This window comes from Dicentrarchus labrax, unplaced genomic scaffold (genome assembly GCF_905237075.1).
Source record: "Dicentrarchus labrax unplaced genomic scaffold, dlabrax2021, whole genome shotgun sequence".
NCBI lineage: Eukaryota > Metazoa > Chordata > Actinopteri > Moronidae > Dicentrarchus > Dicentrarchus labrax.
In genome coordinates this window covers 2,171,761-2,191,649 of record NW_026136720.1, presented here as the reverse complement: position 1 = coordinate 2,191,649, position 19,889 = coordinate 2,171,761, and the positions used below count along the sequence as shown (strand labels likewise).

The following is a 19,889-nucleotide window of genomic DNA, read 5'->3' as shown; positions in this document are numbered from 1 at the left end:
ATTTTTATGAGCTGTTCCTTAACCAAACTAACAATTGGCTTAGAATTTACATTAGCACTCCTTCAGGTGAATAATACAATTAAACCCATTAACCAAAGCTAGCGCTTAGCTAGCGATTAGCTAGGGTGGCCATTCGTCCGGGCATTTGTCCTCCTTTTGAGAAAATGACTAAAAATGTCGCCTTTTGAAACATTACCTCGTTAGTTTAATACTTATTGGCTAAAAATGTGTGTCAAAATAAGTAATTTCATTGGTTACATTTTCGTGTGGTGACCTATCAACACATGGCTCATTTAAATATTCAAATGAGCCATGTGTTGATTCACTGCAGTTGCTAGGTTACCACCAGGCTGTCAAACTCTCAGCGACAGAGAAGTAATGTGAGCTAACGTCGGTTGTTGGACTGAAATTCAGAAAATGCTCATACTCATATGTAGATAGGTAAAGTCTATACATCTGAAACAGAAGGTGCTGTATTTGTTTACCCTTTATCTATCCAGATTAAAACCATTAAGAACAGTTTCTGTATGATGTTTATTAGACCTATGTAATCTGAATTGGAAGGGCACGTTGTCATGAGCTGTATCTTGTATATTTATTATTAGCTATGTGGTATGTGTATGCACCTTTATGTAATCTGCTGGAAAAACATTAACATTTAAAACCGGATCATACCAAACAAATATCTGCTTGCGTGTCCCTGTGTATGCAAAGTGTCCTCCTTTTTGATGTGGAGGAAATGGCCACCCTGCGATTAGCGTTAGCGCTCTTTTCAGTATTAATACAATGAAAGTTGAAGTTGTTCTCTTATTTTGCACAGACAGTGTTTACATTTGGAAAGCCATGTTGCATTTATGTATGCATCCAGTGGGGCATCACAATAAAATGAGGCATAATGTGTTAATTCCACAATAGGAGATATGTTATGTTGTTACAGTTTTGGTGTAAAAAGCCTGCAGATATCGGTATCGGGTGATATCGGTATCGGAAATTGAGAGTTGGACAATATCGGAATATCGGATATCGGCAGAAAAGCCAATATCGAGCATCCCTAAAAACGTGTATCATAAACTTTTGTTCGCCACAGAGCTTATTTTGGAAAAATCCAGTTGGCTTTTTGTCGAAAGAAGCAGGCCTCATTTAGCCATTTGTTAGCGACCGCCTTTTTTTTTAAGCTTCAAAATCCACCGGAGGGGTATTAACTGATGTATTTTAGGTTGTGACATATATATATGTCACATCTTAAGTTAGCTAAAGTTAGTGAAATAATGGGAAACTAACTAGCTCTACAGTCATCGTAAGCCAGCTAATTAGATTTAGATTAGAGCATTTTGCTGACATTAGATATCGGATGTAACTAGTCAGCTAATGTGTGTGACGATGATGTGATTTATATATATATATATATATATATTTGTCTCTTTTATCTTTAAATCAACTTCAAAATGTGGTTGTCTTGTCAGCATAGATTTGCCGAGCACATCTCGAAGTACAGGAAAGGAGAACCGAGGCTTGCTCAACTGTTATTGGAGCACGTAGCAAAAAGGGGCGGGGCTTAGGAAGGGCTAATTGCATCCCTATGTCACTGCAGAGTGCCGTCACATTTTCGAAACTTTGGCGTCTACATGGTACCGAAGTATTGGTTCTCGTGACATCCCAGACCTCGACCTGGGTCCAGTGACCTCTGCCACCTCCTCTTCTCCCTGTTCTTCCTCCTCCTCAACTCCTACTTTTCTTCCTCATCTTCACCCTCTTCCTCCTTCTCATCTTCGTCCTAAGTCTCCTTCTTCCTTCCTCCTTCTGCCCCCCCACCACCACCCCATCACCCCCTCCTCCAAGTTGCCATGGGGATAGAGGGGATCATGACTGAGTGACAGCTGGCTAAGCCAATCAGATTCACGTACAACCGCAGAGCTGAGCCCTCATTGGTCGGTCTCTGGGGAATATATCAGTATGTGTATTAGTGTGTATGTGTGTGTTCATACTGTGTGTGTGTGTGTGTGTGTGTGTGTGTGTGTGCGTGTGTGTGTATGTGTGTGTAATAGAGTGATGGATGATCTCCTCTCCAACAGCAGAGGAGAGGAAGGATGGAGGAACGACAAACACAACCTATCATTCACTCTCAGTGACTCTCTCCCCCTCTATCCTTTTAATTCCCGATCTCTCTCTCTCTCTCTCTCTCTCTCTCTCTCTCTCTCTCTCTCTCGCACTCTCTCTCTCTCTCTCAGTGTCTCTCGCTCCCCCCCCTCTCGCTCTCCCCCTCTACATCTCTCTGTCGCTGTGGAGAGGAAAAGAGAGACGACGGTTCTTGGGAGATACTCGAGGAAAACAGTAAAATAGCTGCTGCTGGATGTTAACATGCAGCGCTGCCTGTCTTAAACAAAAAACACACACCGACACACACAGACACACTCTGTGCTGCTGCAGCCATGCCAGGAATACCTGCTGAATATCTGCTGCTGCATGGGACGTGATGGATACCGCTTCTACTGGTGAGTGTTTCATCGCTGTATGACTTGTGTGTGTGTGTGTGTGTGTGTGTTGGGAGGACTGCGGTAGTCCTTGAGCGCTGTGGCAGCTCAGCCTGCGGTTCTGACAGCTGAGGGGAATAAGAAAACAGAGCTGGGGTTTTTCTTTTTGTTTTTTTTTTTGTCGCAGGTTTTAAATGCAAGGATGCTGCAGCTCCTCAAGAGAGAGGAGATTGTGACTCCACAGGTTCATCCCCTGAAGTCAGAGAGAGGTTGAAGGGTTTTTTCTGGAAGGGCCCCCCTCCTCTCTGGGCGTTTGTGTCTTTAGGCAGGTCAAAGTGAAGTGAAGATGTAGGGACGACATGCGACAAAGGTTCTGAACTCTCCTGAACAATCACATTAACGAGTTACATGTCCCTTGAGGAAGCCGAGCCACCGGGATGCTTCCGGAGTGCTAACGAGGTGAGAGCTGCTCTAGCTCGAGTCGGTGTGGACAGACGGCGTATGCTGGTGTGTGTGTGTGTGTGTGATGTAGCAACATGAGTCAGGAGCTGCTTATATTTGCACGGGTGCAGTCGGAGTTTAGATGTGCAGGTCACAGGACTGGCTACAGGGCGCTCTGCTCTAACGGGAAGAAAGAGGTTCCCACCACTGCCTGCCTAATTTACCAGAACCTCCGGCTCCCTCCCTCCCTTCCTTCATTCCTCCTGCTGTATTTCAACCTCGCTCATAATTAACACCGGTGCACTAAGGCGTCGTTAAGTGCGCATATTGAAATTCAGCGCATTTCCACCCTGGCTAAACGAGGGGTCAAGTAAAAGGGGTCGAAAGCCTCCTGATGGCGAGCAGTTTTCTCACGTCAACATGCAGCAGCGTCAGGCTCGGGGAGACCGAGCGTCGGCTGTGGAGACTTTAGAGACGCAGCCTTCTCTCTCTCTCTTTCCACAAGTAATACGTCAACGTTCATCCTTAATTTTCATCACATGATTCCTCAGAGGGCTCGCAGCACATTTGCTCCGATTAGGCAGCACACGTAAAACAGCCCATTATTTTTGATTTAATTAACAATAGCGGGAGGATTACTCCAATGTGACTTAATGCTAATTTAATAATGACAGTATAAACTCCCTGTACGAGAGTACAAACATTAACACACAACTTATGTCAAGATGATGCCCCTCCTTCAAACATCAGGTTACAAGCACCTATTTGGGGCACCTGTTCATTATCAGAAAATTTAGATAGAACAATTTGGTAAAAGTGAGGTTAAAGCTTGTGATAAACTCTCTCAGTAGACACTTAGTTCCCTCCCCGACCTTAAGCCCTTCAAAGATCTCTGTACTGTTCACACTACACGACTTTCTGTCTAATCTGGAGTTTTTCATTGTGGTTTTCACTCTCTGTGACTGATTAGATTGAATTTGCATCTTGACACTTCAACATCTCGAGAAGCACCGGGAACTAGAAGCAGAGCTGGAGATTTCTTAGAATAGTGTTGGGGAGTAGTGAACATTATAATTAAATAGTTATAATAGTTATAATAATTACATTTTGCAGAAGCTTGCTGGTAGTTCCCATACATGCACATATACATAGTAGTTAAATTACTCTTTTGACATGTTAACTACTGAAACTAGAAACAATTTTGGGCCACAAAAGGAAGCAATGAGACATTTTTCTTATTTATTGCTCAAGTTGGCCAAACAGTCTAAAAAGGAGGAAATTAACAAACAAAAAGACAAAAACATAAAAACCCTTGCACTGTTGTCCTTGTGAAAAGCCCAGAGGGATTTTGTTTGGGGCAGGTTTAGGTCTCCAGAAAGTTGGATCGTCAGCTCACCTGTGACAAATATCTGACTATAATTGTATAAAGGTTTTGAATTTTAATTTGTGAAAACAGACTTTAATATATTTGGTGTCAGTTAGTCACACGTATTGATTATTGCTATTAACAAAACAAATGTTGAAAATGCTATGTTAGGAGTTAGCAGGCTAACTGAGCAATCCTGCTTGGTGCAACACCTCCAGTGGGACTTTTTCACAGCAGCCATTTTGACATAAAATAGTAGGGTAAACACAGGTCAATGATACTAATTAAGGTTCCATGTAGTGTAACGGGGCCTTTATAGTGAACCAACATGCACAATATCAGCACCCTGACTCTGTTTGACCTGAATGGAACCATAGTATCATTAGTAACACCTGTGTTTACCCTACTATTACATGCCAAAGTGGCTGCTGTGAAAAGGGTCTATTGTACACAAAATCAAAGTATAAACTCCTGCACTTTCCCATGGATAGTGTAAATGTTTTATTTCTTTGGTTTGATCTGTGAACAACTGGGCATTTTAGCTGGAATGTGGCTTTTTATAATTATATTCTGTTTTAATTTTATACATTCAATCATTTTCATTTGATGAGGTAGTTTGACCTATCACAGGTACTAACTACTAAATCTACTAACCAACTAAATCTAAACAAAAAAATAAGTGTAAAAAAAACATTTTGTTGACTTAAATGAAACTATATTGTGTACTTACAAATGTAACTATAATGAAATAAAAATATAGAGGAAATAGATTTAGTTTCTGTCAGTTTGGTCAAATTTGTCAACACAACAAGCCCGAAGAGGTATTGGTGCATCTGTTTATTGGTTTATTGATTTTCATTGACTGTGAGTTAATGTATTTGTATTGTAAAACCTATTCTTACAAAAAAAACAACATAAAACTAATACAGAAACTAATAAAAATGTACCAAAACTTCACATTTTTAAATAATAAAAACTAAACTGAAACGAGCAAACAAACTGTAAACTAACTGAAACTAAACTGAAAACAAAAATTAAAAACAAAATCAAAAAAATGGAAAATACTACAATAACGTGATGATATAACACTGTGATGAATCCTTCATACTAAGTACTTTTACTATTGATACCAGTAGTAATAATAGTAAATATATGTACACTGTAAAACAACATTTTATTTTTACTGTAACTTTACTGTAATAAATAGAGTAAAACTTTTCTACAGTTATGATAAAAGGATATTAGTACTGTTGATTTCACAGTAAACTTTGGAGTTTAATTCCATATTTTACCATATAAATACGAATTTTTACCATCAAAATAAACAGTTGTTGCCACATAAAAACACAATTTAAATGCTGTGGCTTTCTGTGCAATTTACAGATTGTAATGTAAAAAAATAATACAATTAGTTTTGCCGTGACATCTGATGTGTTTTACTGTTACAGAAACTGTATTTAACCTATTTAGAGTCTTTAACTGCCATGGTTTGACAGTTTTTTCTACATAAAATCAACAGACAGTTTTTTACAGTGGTATGTTTTGTAGTTTCTGTACATGATATTCCTAAAAAAAAATCTAATTTAAAGACAGTGAGTCTTAAATATAAATATCATAAGTATGCACCTTTTAAAAAGCCACTATGTGTAAATTATAAAATGTAAAGTACAGTTCAGCCTTCTAAACTCTCCTAACAAGCACCGAAGATATGACCTTTGTGCCCTAAAGCTCCGGCCACAAGAGAGACCAAACCTCTGTAAATAACAACCTCGAACTAATTCCCAAAGTCCTGATTATGTCACAGGTCGAACTTTGTTTTGGATACTTTTTCTTCACTATAAAAACTAATATTTACTGGAGATCCATCCAAGCATTTGTTTTTCAGACACCAATATTTCCTTCATTTCTTAGACGGACGCTTGAGGGAGAATTTCTTGGAAAACAAATACAGTCTGTAATAAATAGTGATAGAAACTCATTTGTCACATAAATTATGATGTATGCTTGGGCTCCATGTCGTTGTGGGAGTGCTCACAAATGGATTCAGAGCTCCTAAACTATCCGTCCTAAACTATTTCTGCAGTCTGTACCACCACCTCCAGAAAAAAACAATAATCTCCAGCATGGCAGTGTGGATCAGGATATTGTCAATGAAAGTATATCAAAACAAAAACGTTGAATAAATGTTTTTTATCAGTGTATAAGCATTGGTAAAATGTTAAAATATAGTTTTTATCAGTGAAAACAGCAAAGTTACTGTCATTTCACAAATATTGACTTTTATTACAGTTCTGTAACTTAATAGTAACTAATTTAGCAGGATTACATTTTAAAATAGGAGGACACATTTTTGATGCTTAAAATCTTTCCATTTTCCATTGTTTCTGTTTCCATGTTCTTTTCTAAGGTCACATTATTCTGTTGTCTTATAGAATACACTTACATCAATACTTATTATTGACATTTCTTTTCTCTCGTATTTGCATATTTGGTGTTCAGGTAATCCAAAAGTAACAGAAAGTAATAAATTACTTTAATATTGTGATACTTGGATTAGGTTACTGACTACATTTTCTAACAGGTAATTAGTAACTGTATCGGATTAAATTTTTAAAGAGTAATAAATTACATTTTGACAACACTGTTGGTTTGTCTGTTCTGGGCTACTGTAGAAACATGGCAGACTCCAACAGAAGAGGACCTGCTTCCTCTGTAGACAACGATTCTTATTTTCAGGCGATTGTACACTGAAAACATACCTATGAATATTATATCTCTGACTATAGATCCTCCTAAATGTTTCACACAGGACCTTTAATGTAAATTCATTAGATTTCCAGGTATTGATGCCATTATTTAAATGATTTACTTATACAAGTTAATTTTTGTCTTAACGAGTCTCGAGAATATTTGTTCAATTTGTCAATTACATTTTATGTGTGTAGTGCCAAATCATAATAGAAGTTATCTCAGGACACTCTTCAGATAGTTAGGTACTACTTATAACATGATTTACCTTATTAGAGACCCAGCAGTTCCCACACATAAAACTTCAGCATCCAGCAATCTGTCAGAGTCGGTGCAAAAACCCACCTGCCGCCGCCGCCTCCCCCACACTGAACACACAGGTGACTACGGCTCAACACATGTCCCGCCAAGAACCAACAAACAGAGGTCACACTGTTAAACTGTGTGTGAGTGTGCAGTGAGTGTGTGTGAGAGGGTAATTAACAGTGCTGATTAAAGTGTGACTTGTGGGAGCGGAGAAAAAGCAGTGTGAATTCTAATGACGTCGACGCTAATGAGGAATATTTTAATGTAGAAAATGTTTATCTGACGGCGTCAGTTTGATGCCAATAACACCATCAGAACGGATGCAGCACTGCTCTGCTCATACCTCGGCTTTCTGATGATAATCACTAACACTAATCAAACTTTCCTAAACCCCGCCCCTTTTTGCTATGCGCTCAAATAACGGTTGAGCAAGCCTCAGTCAACTTCCTCCTTTCCTGTACTTAGATATGCTATATGCTAGGCTAATCTATGTTGAAAAGACAAACACACTTTGAAGACAGTTAAAAGACAAAATAAACTTATATACTGTCACATATTAAGTTAGCAAATGTTGGCAAAACATTAGCTAAATATGCAACTAGCGAATAATGTAAATTGGCTATCTAGTCAGCTAGCGTTTTGCTCATTTTAGCTTTCAGATGTAACTCCCTAAATAATGATTAACGTAGATTAGCTAGCTACTTAGTTGTACTAAGATATGCTATGTGCTAAGTTAAACTATGTTGGAAAGACACACATTTTGACGAGGGCGATAAGATAAAAGCGAATAGAGTTACATCTTAAATTAGCAAATGTTAGCTTAATATCCAGCTAACTGCTGATGTAAATTGGCTATCTGGTTCGCTAGCGGTTTGGGTTTAATAGTGAGTAAACCCAAATAGCTGAGGCCGTTTCTGTTGCACACTAACAGCAGATACAATCAGCAGCAGTTAATTAGCCGTTAGCTATGGTAGCAAGTAGTTAAAGCTCTCTGTCCGTCAGGAAACGCTGTAAATCAGTTGAAGCTGAGCAGCTGGAGAACCATAAAATATTTCTCCATAAAATCTGATCCAAAATCACCGAATACAGTTATAAAGTTGTTGCTTTTGTCAGTAATCAGTGAGGTCATAGATGTCTGTAACACATCAGCTCTCAGAAACACGTGTCAGAAGAGAGAAAACGTTTTCATTGGACGCAGCATTAGTATACGAGTGCAGGATGAGTCATCAACTTCTGTGTGTTTTTCCGGAAACTGTAAAATATCATTGAGAATACCTGAAAATACCTAAAACATTATATAGGTGACGTATAGCACAAGACAGATGTGATAAACACACTTAAACACCAATTTTGACTTCATCATTTTGGTGTTAATTTAAGTTGCATTTACACAAAAACATTAAATTCATTCACGCTTCAGTTACCAAGGAACAAACACAAATGAGCACTGTGCTGCCTCTCATGAAGAAGTTCTGTTGATGCAGAGACGAGAACCATCTGTTTCCTGATGACTGAGCTTTGACGTCATCCAGCGTTAAATTCGGTCTCACGCTGAGACTCTTATGAACTGCAGATTTACTGTCTCTCTCAGCAGGAGCAGGTGGAGGAAATAATCCTCCTCTGCTGATGAGTTTGTTCCCTTTTTTTCCTTCTTTTTGTCCTCTTTCTGTAAAGCAGCGCTGGGATCAACACGTTCTGTCAAACTGGAAACTACAAGGCAACTTTGCATGTTGGCAGACGCTGACAGCCTCCCGAGAGACGAATGTGTGAATATTCCAAGAAATTGTTTATGTATGGAGGAACAAAGCTGACTAATGTTGAATTAAATAAATATACAAATGAACATCAGCACTGAGCTGGGTCATATCTCACAGCTGAACATTATGTGATCAAAGTATTAAAAAAGAGATCCGTCTACCTTGATCCGTAAACCTTAGCAGGATTTATTTTTTACATTCAATTTATAAATTAAGGTTTGCCATATTTATCTTTTATGGTAAATCTTACATAAATCTGATAGATTTGTATTTTTTTTAAAGTAACAAAGAAATAAGACAAAACAAATGTTAATTTGAATAATTTTCTACTGTGTATATTTGGCATCCGTCTAAAACAATGGGTTCTACAGCTGACCAGACTGCATTGTCACAACCAGTAATGTTACCTAGCAAATGATCCGTAAAACACAGTAAACAGAAACAAAATAAAACTCACCAAAACCATCTTTGTTAGTCTTTCCAACAATCACCAAGATGTAAAAATATTTACAAAACAGGCTGCAATTAGCATTAGCTAATCTTTGGGGACAAATGTGCGTGTCAAAGTGCGTCCACTAACAGTAGTTGTTGTTTGTTCCACTAACTGTTGTTGTTTGTTCCACTGACAGACTCAGGTTGTTATTGTCAGTGTCTGACAGCATTATGGAAAGGATCCCTACAGAGATAGACCTTTAGTTTAACCACAAACAGCTTTAATATCACTATCACTCTCCACCAGACTCCAGAGACAAAAACACTAATTTTACGTTCAGATCATCGTAACTTCATTCAAAGTGGACAAAAAAAGCGTCTCTGTTAGTGTTTCCAACAATCACCAGCTCTGGTTTGGTGGAAATAAATCCTTAATTCACCGACGTAGATGATAAAAACAGCAGTTTCAGTCGGAGCAGACCGGCTATGGAAACCAACCACAGAGAGGCTGCGATACAACACAGGCAGAGGGAGAGAGACACCATGTGACTCTGTATCTTTATATAGAGAATAGCTGATATATTAACGTTCCAAATGTCACATATATATAACCTTTAAGGCACACAAATACCTGAGTTTAAATTTAAGATTGAGGTCAAGTTAAAGAGAAGGTTTCTGAGCAGCATTCACACTGACAGCAGAAACTCAGTTGGACAAACAGCGTCTCAGTTGGTTCGCTGAGATTCATGCAGATAAAACGGATGAATTTTCACATCAAAATCTTATCTGGAGCGGCTTTGATAACGCTTTAGAAATAAATTGGTTTGAAGTTCTGCTCCATGAGACGTCCTTGAGAGGTAAAAGCACACAAGCTCAATTCATGTTTCTCTTCCTTCCTCTGTTGATCGAGCAAAAGCCAAAAATCCAGTTTTCTCTCGCCAACATGGAGGTCAGAGGTCTGAGATGAGGGGTCACAAGTGCAAACAGAGAGCTGGTGGGTGTTCAGTAAGTTGCTCACAGGCACTTTTGTTTTCAGTAGGTGGAGGGGTTGAAGGACGGCAGCATGCTGTCTGGGGTCAAACTGAGATTTCCTGCTGACTCTAAAGGAAACAACAGCTAATAAACATTAGAGAGGATCTGATGGTCGTTACAGCGTCTGCCTGCAGGGAGGAGAGTTATTAACAAGAAATCTATACAGAAGAAAGGTCAGATACATCAGAGCCACCAACACAAGTGTTAATTACAGGCAAACTTTAAAGCCTGCAGACAGTTTGGTTTCGTCTATCAGTTACTATCTGTGTTTTGGATGCCCTCGCTGTAAATTTTAATCCATATAGCATCTGATCTTGTTTATTTATAGCATTTATCTTCAGTACCGGTGCACTGGAAGCATGATGAACATACAGAACGTGGAAAATACTGCAAAAAATACGTCGGATAGTATTGAGTCTTATGGAGAAATGAGCAGACTTTTCAGTTGATTGATGAGCTCAGTAAACAGTTTCCTGATGAGTTTCTGGTCTCAGTCTCTAGTTTCAGTCTTCTTCCATACAGCATGATGTTCATTTAGTAACTGATGGTCCCATTTAGAGTAAAACAGACCATAAAGCAGGGTATGCTTTAGGGCGGGGCTACCTTGTGACTGACAGCTCATTCTCAGTGAGTCCGTCCAGCTCAACGCACCAAACTCAGATCAAACTGTCAAACAGTGCTGATCAGATATGGATCCAGATTCTGTTGTTGACTGTTTCTCTCCTCAAATCTGTTCACAAACACATTTTACAGTTTATCTTGAATACCAGATCCTGTGTGAGCAGATGAGCCGCCATTGTTTCCAAACCAAGAGCAGCCAATGAGAGCAGCTCAACTCGCAGTACGTTACCTCCGCTGGCTTCGACAAACCGACATACTTCAGGTTTCAAAGCAGTTCTGATTGGTCCGATTTAACCGGCCACTAACACAGATTGAACCCTCACAAGATGGATTATCACATTATCTAGCAAGTCCAGCTGCCTCACAAGGTTACTCAAAGTTGAAATACAAAAACCATGAAACTATTTTCTGGAAAACATCCTGTCAAACACGAAAACCTTTCCAAAAGACAGCCCCATTAATTTACACTTAAAAATCAGTTTCAACAGGAATTACATCACATTAAAGAGGTAATCACTGTTTCATTGGACCTTTAACAATCTGTCCCAGTACTGCTTTGACTCTCCAAAACACTTTTGAAAGGTTTATTATCTCCAGAGGTTGGACAGTGTTCTTCATTAGTGATCCATCAGCTACAATAAAAGCATGAAAATCAGCCAACGGCTGAAGTCCACAGTTTCCATGTGCAGACAGTCCTGCAGAGTGATGGCGGCCGGCTCTGTTCAGCTGTGCGTATCAGTGAGTGCTGAATAAAACATGGTGGAATGGGACCACTTTATGAGACGTCTGCCACATTAGGACGGCAGCGCCCTAAGAGCTCCGGCCCTCGGCTGCCTCTCCCTCTGCCGTATAAGAAACACATAAATATTTTACATTTGGGCTGCTTTAATCCGTTCACAGAATGCCAATACTCAGCACTTAGAAAAGTGCTCAGTCCTCTGGTCTTATAATGCATTACTAAATACTTTTATCAACAACTGGACACTCTTTCTCTCCGTGTTGGAGAGCGAGTGGGAAAAGGTAATACCACGGCGGGATCGAACCAACTGTCGCCTCAGCAGAAATGGCTTCTTCTTCAGGAAATGAAATAAAGGCAGAGACTGCAACCTCTGACCTCTGAGGTCATTTCAGGAATATACAGCTTTGTCTGAGGCCGCGTGGCTCAGAGTGCTTCTTTAGTTCAGAGCTCGTCAATAGTCCTGCTGGTTGAAGACGTTTGGACTGTTTGTAGTTTGCAGAGAAAGATGAAGAAAGAAAGATTGAACAGGTCTCAAACTGATTAATAATCATAATGAAAGCTTCATAATGTGCAACTAAGTCGTTAATAAGTTAATGATCAACTGCTGTTTAATGTCTTTAGGAAAGGAGGAAGTTAATTTGATCTGGGGAAACCAAGTTTTTGTCTCCTTTTTTGTTTTCATATTTTCATTTATTATCCGTCAAATATATTTCAATCCAGTAAGAAGGTTCCCTGTAAGCTTTTTGCTTTGACCTTAAAGTGATTCATTTTGTTCCCAAAATTTTTAACTTTAGTTCAAGGACAACGTCCCCCTTTCACATGTTGAGAAACCTCTTTAAAAGGACCAGGATTGCAACTAACTGAACACTGCTCTCTTCTGTGTTTGATGACCTGGGAATGAGAGTGGTAGAAGACATACAAACTTATTACTATATAACAACAAACTTTTAACAAAAGTTTTGTTTCGGCGGTATATAATTAATGCTCTAGTTCCAGAGCACATTGGAATTATAATTTTTTTAAATGAAAAATTATCTCAGAATAATCACATAATTTATATTAATAAGTTAATTTATAAAATGTATAAGGTTTGTTGTAACGTGAAAAGTGTGTATGTCGTAATAATGTGAAAAAATCTTATTATAACAATAAACCTTTTACGTAATAACATAATACTAATCAGTTTAAATTTTTCTGCCGTGGCACACATATGCTTTCATACAGACGTGTAGCACATTGTTGTTTCTTGGTAGCCTTAAAGTACTCAAATTGAAACAGTCTATTTAATATCCACTGTTAGTAAAATCCCTGCTAGCTACAGCCCTGCAGGATGACAGTGTGTACATACATGTGTTACTGCCGTCTACAAGGAGAGGCTGTCATCCTATAATTTATATAAAATCTGTGTCTCATTTACATTAAAATTACTTAAAGTAAAAAAAGAAACATTTAAAACCTGGAAAAGCAGACGGAGAATCACTCTTTTCTTCCTCGTCGAACGTAAACCCATAACAGTAACTCAATATTCATAGCATCATGAAAGTCAGCCACCACTCTGATCTCCATTTTATGCAGCTGAGTGTGTGGTGTGTGTGTGTGTGTGTGTGTGTGTGTGTGTGTGTGTATGAAGGGGGAAATGAGGGAAGTCACTGCAGGCTCTTATTGTTAAGTAATAAGAGGGAAATGAGTGTGCGAGCATCACGGAAGTAAACAGGAGAAATTAAATTAGCGCACGGCGGCGTCTCCTGAGAGCACACTCGCCAACCAAAAGTGAAAACATCCACCATTAAACACTCCATTTAACATTCAAACCACACTCGCTTCATTAGCATATAAGTTGTTTTTGTTGTTACCTAAATACTGTACATAAATGTGTTGTTTCCATCTCTGTGGAGAAGCATTTAAATAATAGTGTTAACGTTAGCTACAGTACGGCAGCCTCCTCCTCTCTCTCTGGGCGGTGGAGACGGATGCCTGCAGGGCTTTTAATGAGTTGCATAAGAGCAAAACAAAGACGACCAAGGATTGCAAATGGAAGCGAGCCACGTAAGGACGATAACACGCAAATTTGAAGGCGAAAAAAAAATAACAAACAAACAAACTGTCCAGTATCGCCTCATTATGTACTGACTGAATGAGGAGTTCTGAGCTCTAAAGGCAGATTGATTTGTTCTAACGTTCTCGCCTTGGAGCAGCTTGGATGTGACTGTGTGCTGTCTTCACACAGATGGCGAGAGAGAGAGAGAGAGAGAGAGAGAGAGAGAGAGAGAGAGGAACTTGTCGTTGTAGCCGGTGCAGTTATGGTGGTCCCATTAGCTGACTCTGCCTGTCTGGGAGCTCTCATTGAACAGTACGGCCAGTTTAGCTCCGAATGCAGCATCTCATGCCGAATGAAGAAAGTTCCAAGTTTGCTTGGAAGGCGCCACTATGTCCTGCACACTGGTCCTTTAACTGAAGTAAAGTTGTAATTACTAAAATAAAATAAATGTTACATAATCTTGAGGAAAGTGTGGTGTAAAAAAAGCCAAAACCAAAACCCAAACCAACAATGAAAGTTTTGCGTGTGTGTATCAGAAGCTGATGTATCTCCTTCGTCTGTGCCACTGTAATCCATCAACATCATTAAAAACACATCAATGAACCGCACTGGAACACATGAACGTATCTGCTATAGATTATCTTGTCCGTCCTGCTGTCGTATCAATCCACAGCTGAAAATAGTAAAAGTAAAGATAAATAAAATTCTATATCCATCTAATTGATTTTATTTTTGTTTATTTAGTTATTTCTGCCTTTCCTAAGTTATTTTATTAATAAATTGTGTTATTTTATGTTTTTAGTTTAGCTTTTATTAAATATAATAGTTATACTTCAATGTGTAGGATTTTGTGGCATCTAGCAGTGCAGATTACAACTCCCTCGCTTCACCCTCCCCTTCAAAGGAGAAACTATGAAGGCGGCAAAACATGCGAAAAAACGTGAACACTCCTGTTTAGAGCCAGTGTTTGATTTGTCTGTTCTGGGCTACCATAGAAACCTGGCGGACTTACGCCATCTGTAGATAAAAACGTCTCACTCTAAGGCAACAGAAACACAAGGATTCTTATTTTCAGGTGATTATACACTAATGAAAACATACCTATGAATATCAGAATCAGAATCAGAAATACTTTAATAATCCCAGGGGGAAATTATTTAAATTATATATATATATATATATATATATATATATTAATATTAATATTATATTATATTACTGACAATAGACCTTTATCACTCGTCTTATCCCTTAAATAAATATATTTAAATTTGTATATATGTAAAGTATTATTAAAAGTCGTGAAAGTACTTTAGTTAGTGCCACACTTTGAGAAAGAGAGTGAGAGAGGGTAATAAAGTGAGAGGAACTACTTTCAGTGTTGCAACCTGTACACACCGACTGCCATAAACAAGCTAATATATGCATGAAGTGTCATAGCTCGTCCTCATCAGCAGCCGGCTGCTCCAGACTTTACCGACAGCTTCATCTACTGTCGTACACTCAGCCGCGGCTTCTGCACTCAAGGTCACAAATTAATCAAAACATCAATATGTGCAGTCGACATAGGCAAAGCCCGCCGTAGACCTGTCACCTGCACCGACAACATCGATTCGGTGCCTCATGAATTATGCAAAAAGCAGCCGAGGAGTCGCAGCACAAGACCCGCGGCGAGCTCATTCGACAGATATTTTTGGTGGATCTACAACTCCTCGAGGTTGTGTGCATCAGCTGCGGCAAACTGTGTGCTCGTTTTTGTGTGGGTGACTCGTTAAGTGTGTGCAGGTGCATTGTTCACAACAGAAGAGACGTTCAGGGGGCGGCCGCTAATTACACCGCCAGGGGGGAAAAAAACGGGATTTGCAATGTTTTGCCTCTTGAATCAACACACTTTCTCAGAGCTCCAACTTTTCTAGGACACTTATTTTATAGGTTTGACTCAAAAGGCAAAGAGAAAACGAGTCCTCTCGCCCTTCAGCTATATAAAAAGCCTCACAAGTGCCATTTTTTGGCTTCAAACCTGTCAAATAATATATATATAAGGTCAAGTTAATCATAACTTAGAATTCCGATGGTGCGAGGAAAGCAATAAAATCAAATGAGGCTGAAAAGACTTAATAAGTCTCAATATTCCTAAATGTCAATATGCCTTCATATCTCAACAGCTCCGTGTTATATTGGCCTTTTTTCTCTCCTTTCTCCCCAGATGGAAACTGACACCGGTGACAGCGACGGAGGATAATAATGATGGAAGGCAGAGTGAATCGTCCCCAGCCGGAGCCACAGCATCCCTCAACCGCCCCTCTGATGCGCAGCGCTGCTCCCTGAAGGATACATCGACCTTGACATATCACAGCGTTGCATGACAACCTGGCACGGACCGAACTGAAAGGTTGCCTCTCTTTGCCAAAAGCTGGAAGACAACAGGGCTGAAGCTTCAGGGACCGGGCGTCAGCAGAAATCCACTCTGTCTTGCTGCAGTAACAAATGAGCTTTTATTTGTGAAGTTAACAGTGCTAACAGCTGACTCCATAAGGGCCAATTACTGGCTGAAGGGAATCCAGGGCCAAGATGAAGGAGGCAGCAGTTGTGGCTTGTTTTCTGGCTGAGCTGTCTCTGGCTGCTTTTGTTCTGGCCTCTGAAGGGGCCGCTCATTGCCCTGCACTGTGTCGATGTGAGATACGACCCTGGTTCTCACCCAGCTCTATTTACACCGAGGCTGCCACTGTGGACTGTAATGACTTGGGCCTCTCGGTGCTACCGGAGAGACTCCCTTTGGAAACACAGGTACTGCTGCTACAGACAAACAACATCGTTAACGTGGAGAAAACTTTGGATTACTTGGCCAACATCACTGAAATTGACTTGTCTCAGAATAACATTTCCTTGGTGAGCGATGTTTGTTTGGGGTCTCTCCCCCAGCTGCTGTCACTCCACATGGAGGAGAACTGGATTCAGGAGCTATCTGACAGCTGCCTCGCTTCCCTGCCCAGTCTCCAAGAGTTCTACATCAACCACAACCTGATTTTCTCCATTAGCCCCGGAGCTTTCCAGGGCCTGAGCAGGCTGGTGAGGCTTCATCTCAATTCCAACCGACTGACAAGCGTCAACAGCCAGTGGTTCCAACATCTCCCCAACCTGGAGATACTGATGCTGGGAGAAAACCCGATCCTCGAGCTGTCAGATGTGAACTTTAAACCCCTCACTAACCTCCGAAGCCTTGTGCTTGCCAAGATGAATCTGACTGAAATCCCGGACAATGCGCTGGTTGGCCTTGAGAATCTGGAGAGCATCTCATTTTTTGACAACTTGCTCAATCGAGTCCCCCGAGCTGCACTGATGAAAGTCCAGAACCTTAAGTTTCTGGATTTGAATAAGAACCCCATTGAGAGGATCCAGCGGGGCGACTTCATGGACATGATGCATCTTAAGGAGCTCGGCATTAACAGCATGCCTGAGCTTGTATCCATCGACAGTTTTGCCCTGAACAACCTGCCAGAGCTGACAAAAATTGAGGCCACCAACAATCCCAGGCTGTCCTACATCCATCCCAGGGCCTTCCACAAGCTCCCGAGGCTGGAGACTCTGATGCTGAACAGCAACGCTCTGAGCGCGCTCCACCACAGCACCGTGGAGTCCCTGCCCAACCTGCGAGAGGTCAGTCTGCACAGCAACCCCATCCGCTGCGACTGCGTCATCCGCTGGGTCAACATGAACAGGACCGCTGTCCGCTTCATGGAGCCCGACTCCCTGTTCTGCATGGAGCCTCCAGAGTACCAAGGCCAGCACGTCCGACAGGTGCATTTCAGGGAGATGATGGAGATTTGCCTTCCTCTGATCTCGCCTGGGAGCCTCCTGGATCGGGTTGAAGTCGTTAAAGGGAGCTCTGTGTCGCTGCACTGCCGGGCGTTTGGAGAACCAGAGCCTGAGATCTACTGGGTGACACCAACAGGTGACAGGGTGCTACCTGGGAGTGTGTCCGATAAGTACTACATGCACCCTGAGGGAACCTTTGACATCTACGACGCCACGGAGCAGGAAGCTGGCCAGTACACCTGCATCGCCCACAATCTTGTCGGGGCAGACCTCAAGTCTGTAACAGTCGCAGTGGACGGATACATTACCCAGCCTTCAAAGCAACCTTTACATGTTTATATCACATCTGTCCAGACTCATTCTGTCATAGTTTCCTGGGAGAGCAGAGGTGGTTTGGTATCACAACTAAATTGGTCGATTTTAGCTGACGGCAGCCGCAGCTTGATGCCATTCAAAGCCAGGCTTCCTGCTGATGTCAAAGAGTACCGCATCAAACAGCTGACGCCCTCCACTCGCTACCAGGTTTGTGTTGAGGTCACTGAAGCGTGGCCTGGATACGGCAGGGACTGTGTCAACGTGACCACAAAGGAGACAGCGGTCCCAAGGGAGAAAACTAAGAACTGGGACGGTCTGGTGACGGCTACTTGTGCTGTGTTTTTTATCGTGGTTGCTGTGACTTGTTCCGTCATCTACACGTCTCTGTACAGCCAAGTGGTTTACAGGAAACTGATCGCAGACCCGGCTGAAACACTGCTGATTCCCAGCGCTCATTCCTCCTCATCCTCCTCCTCCTCCTCTTCTTTCCTGGAATTTGGTGTGTCTGGGATCAAGGTGAGGGCAACTGTAATAGACTTACAGGACGAGTCCATGTAAGAAATGTCCTTGTCTGTAAAAGCACTTTGGGATTAAGCGAAGATGAAGAGTGATGGACACTGGACAAGGTAATTTACGTGCCCACTCTTCTTTGTGACTTCTTATGGGACATTTTGCACTGGAGCTCGGCTGGGTGGAGCAGAGGAAGGTTCACACACATTTACGGCTAAAAGCAGAGACTGTTTTGTATTTCAAACTTGTGTCATTATAACAAGCTTAATCAGGCAGACTATAATCTACACAGCTGCTGGTCATTCATGCAGTGCAACCAGAGTAAAGCACAGCGCAGGAACTGTTCTGTCTTAAATACCTTGTTGAGACGGCTTTGATGTCTGCAAAAAGCATTTTCTTTGCTGTGTTACATTAAACGGTGCCAAGCGAGGATAGTTTATAATGGCAGAAAAAAAAATTGTTAGTCTAGTGTATAATAAAACCGACTATAATGTAAACAATTTTATGAACAAATACATTTTTCATTAAACCTGTGTGGTGTCTTATAACTACAATATTTTCTTGTGAAATCTGGACACTTAATGCAACAAAACATGCCACGAAAATCAAACAGGTTCTCACTTCTTTTAAGAAATCATTTTCCAGGACTTTTCCAGTAGTTTGTCTTAATACAGGACAGCACTTGCTCACCATCTCCGGTCAGCGTTTATGGGACACGCTTGACCGATTTCTCCCACTGTGGTCTCAGCGGAGCAGAGCTGCAGTCTCCGACAAACTGACTACAGTTTTTCTCTAAACGTAACATTAATGCTGCATTCACACAGAATCAGGCAAACCGGATGTCATCTTATGGATGAGAGCAGGACGGTAAACTGAGGCAAGGCCGGCAGAGAATACAGGTAACGGTAGACGGCCATCAGTTTAAATATTTTAACTTTTTGCCTCCGTAATCCCTCAGACAAGGAGAAAACGGACAAACTGGACAAGGAGACGCAAACAATTAATTACATCAAATAATTGTATTAAATATATTTTATTTCTGTCTTTGTAAGAAAGAAGTCGACCACACAAAATAATAGGTTCTGTGCATGGAGATATCACCAGCTGCAACATTTCCAAAATAGAGCGGTCCCTCCAATTAATGCAAATTCAACCATTCCCTTCGAACTCCGACATTGCAAGTTTGTCTAATTTCCTGAAGTCACCAAACTAATTAAAATTCTTTCTTTGTACGAAAATGTCACATTTAAACTCCAAACAGTTTGATTTATTTTATTCTCACTGGAAGAAGTTGCCT

The 19,889-nt window shown here is 40.7% G+C and overlaps 2 protein-coding genes across 2 annotated transcripts in view; one reads left to right on the top strand and one right to left on the bottom strand.

Moving 5' to 3' along the window:
- The window catches only part of immp2l (inner mitochondrial membrane peptidase subunit 2), a 121,841-nt gene that overhangs the window by 19,938 nt on the left and 82,014 nt on the right, over positions 1–19,889 (bottom strand). The gene's annotated exons all lie outside the window — the stretch shown is intronic.
- Positions 2,012–19,140, top strand: lrrn3a (leucine rich repeat neuronal 3a). The gene is made up of 2 exons (XM_051383504.1): positions 2,012–2,492; positions 16,158–19,140. The coding sequence occupies exon 2, from the start codon at positions 16,523–16,525 to the stop codon at positions 18,638–18,640; it is 2,118 nt and encodes a 705-aa protein (XP_051239464.1). The 5' UTR covers positions 2,012–2,492; positions 16,158–16,522; the 3' UTR covers positions 18,641–19,140.

Excerpts from the sequence above, each read along its gene's own strand:
- lrrn3a (XM_051383504.1), top strand. The coding sequence starts at position 16,523 with ATGAAGGAGGCAGCAGTTGTGGCTTGTTTTCTGGCTGAGCTGTCTCTG.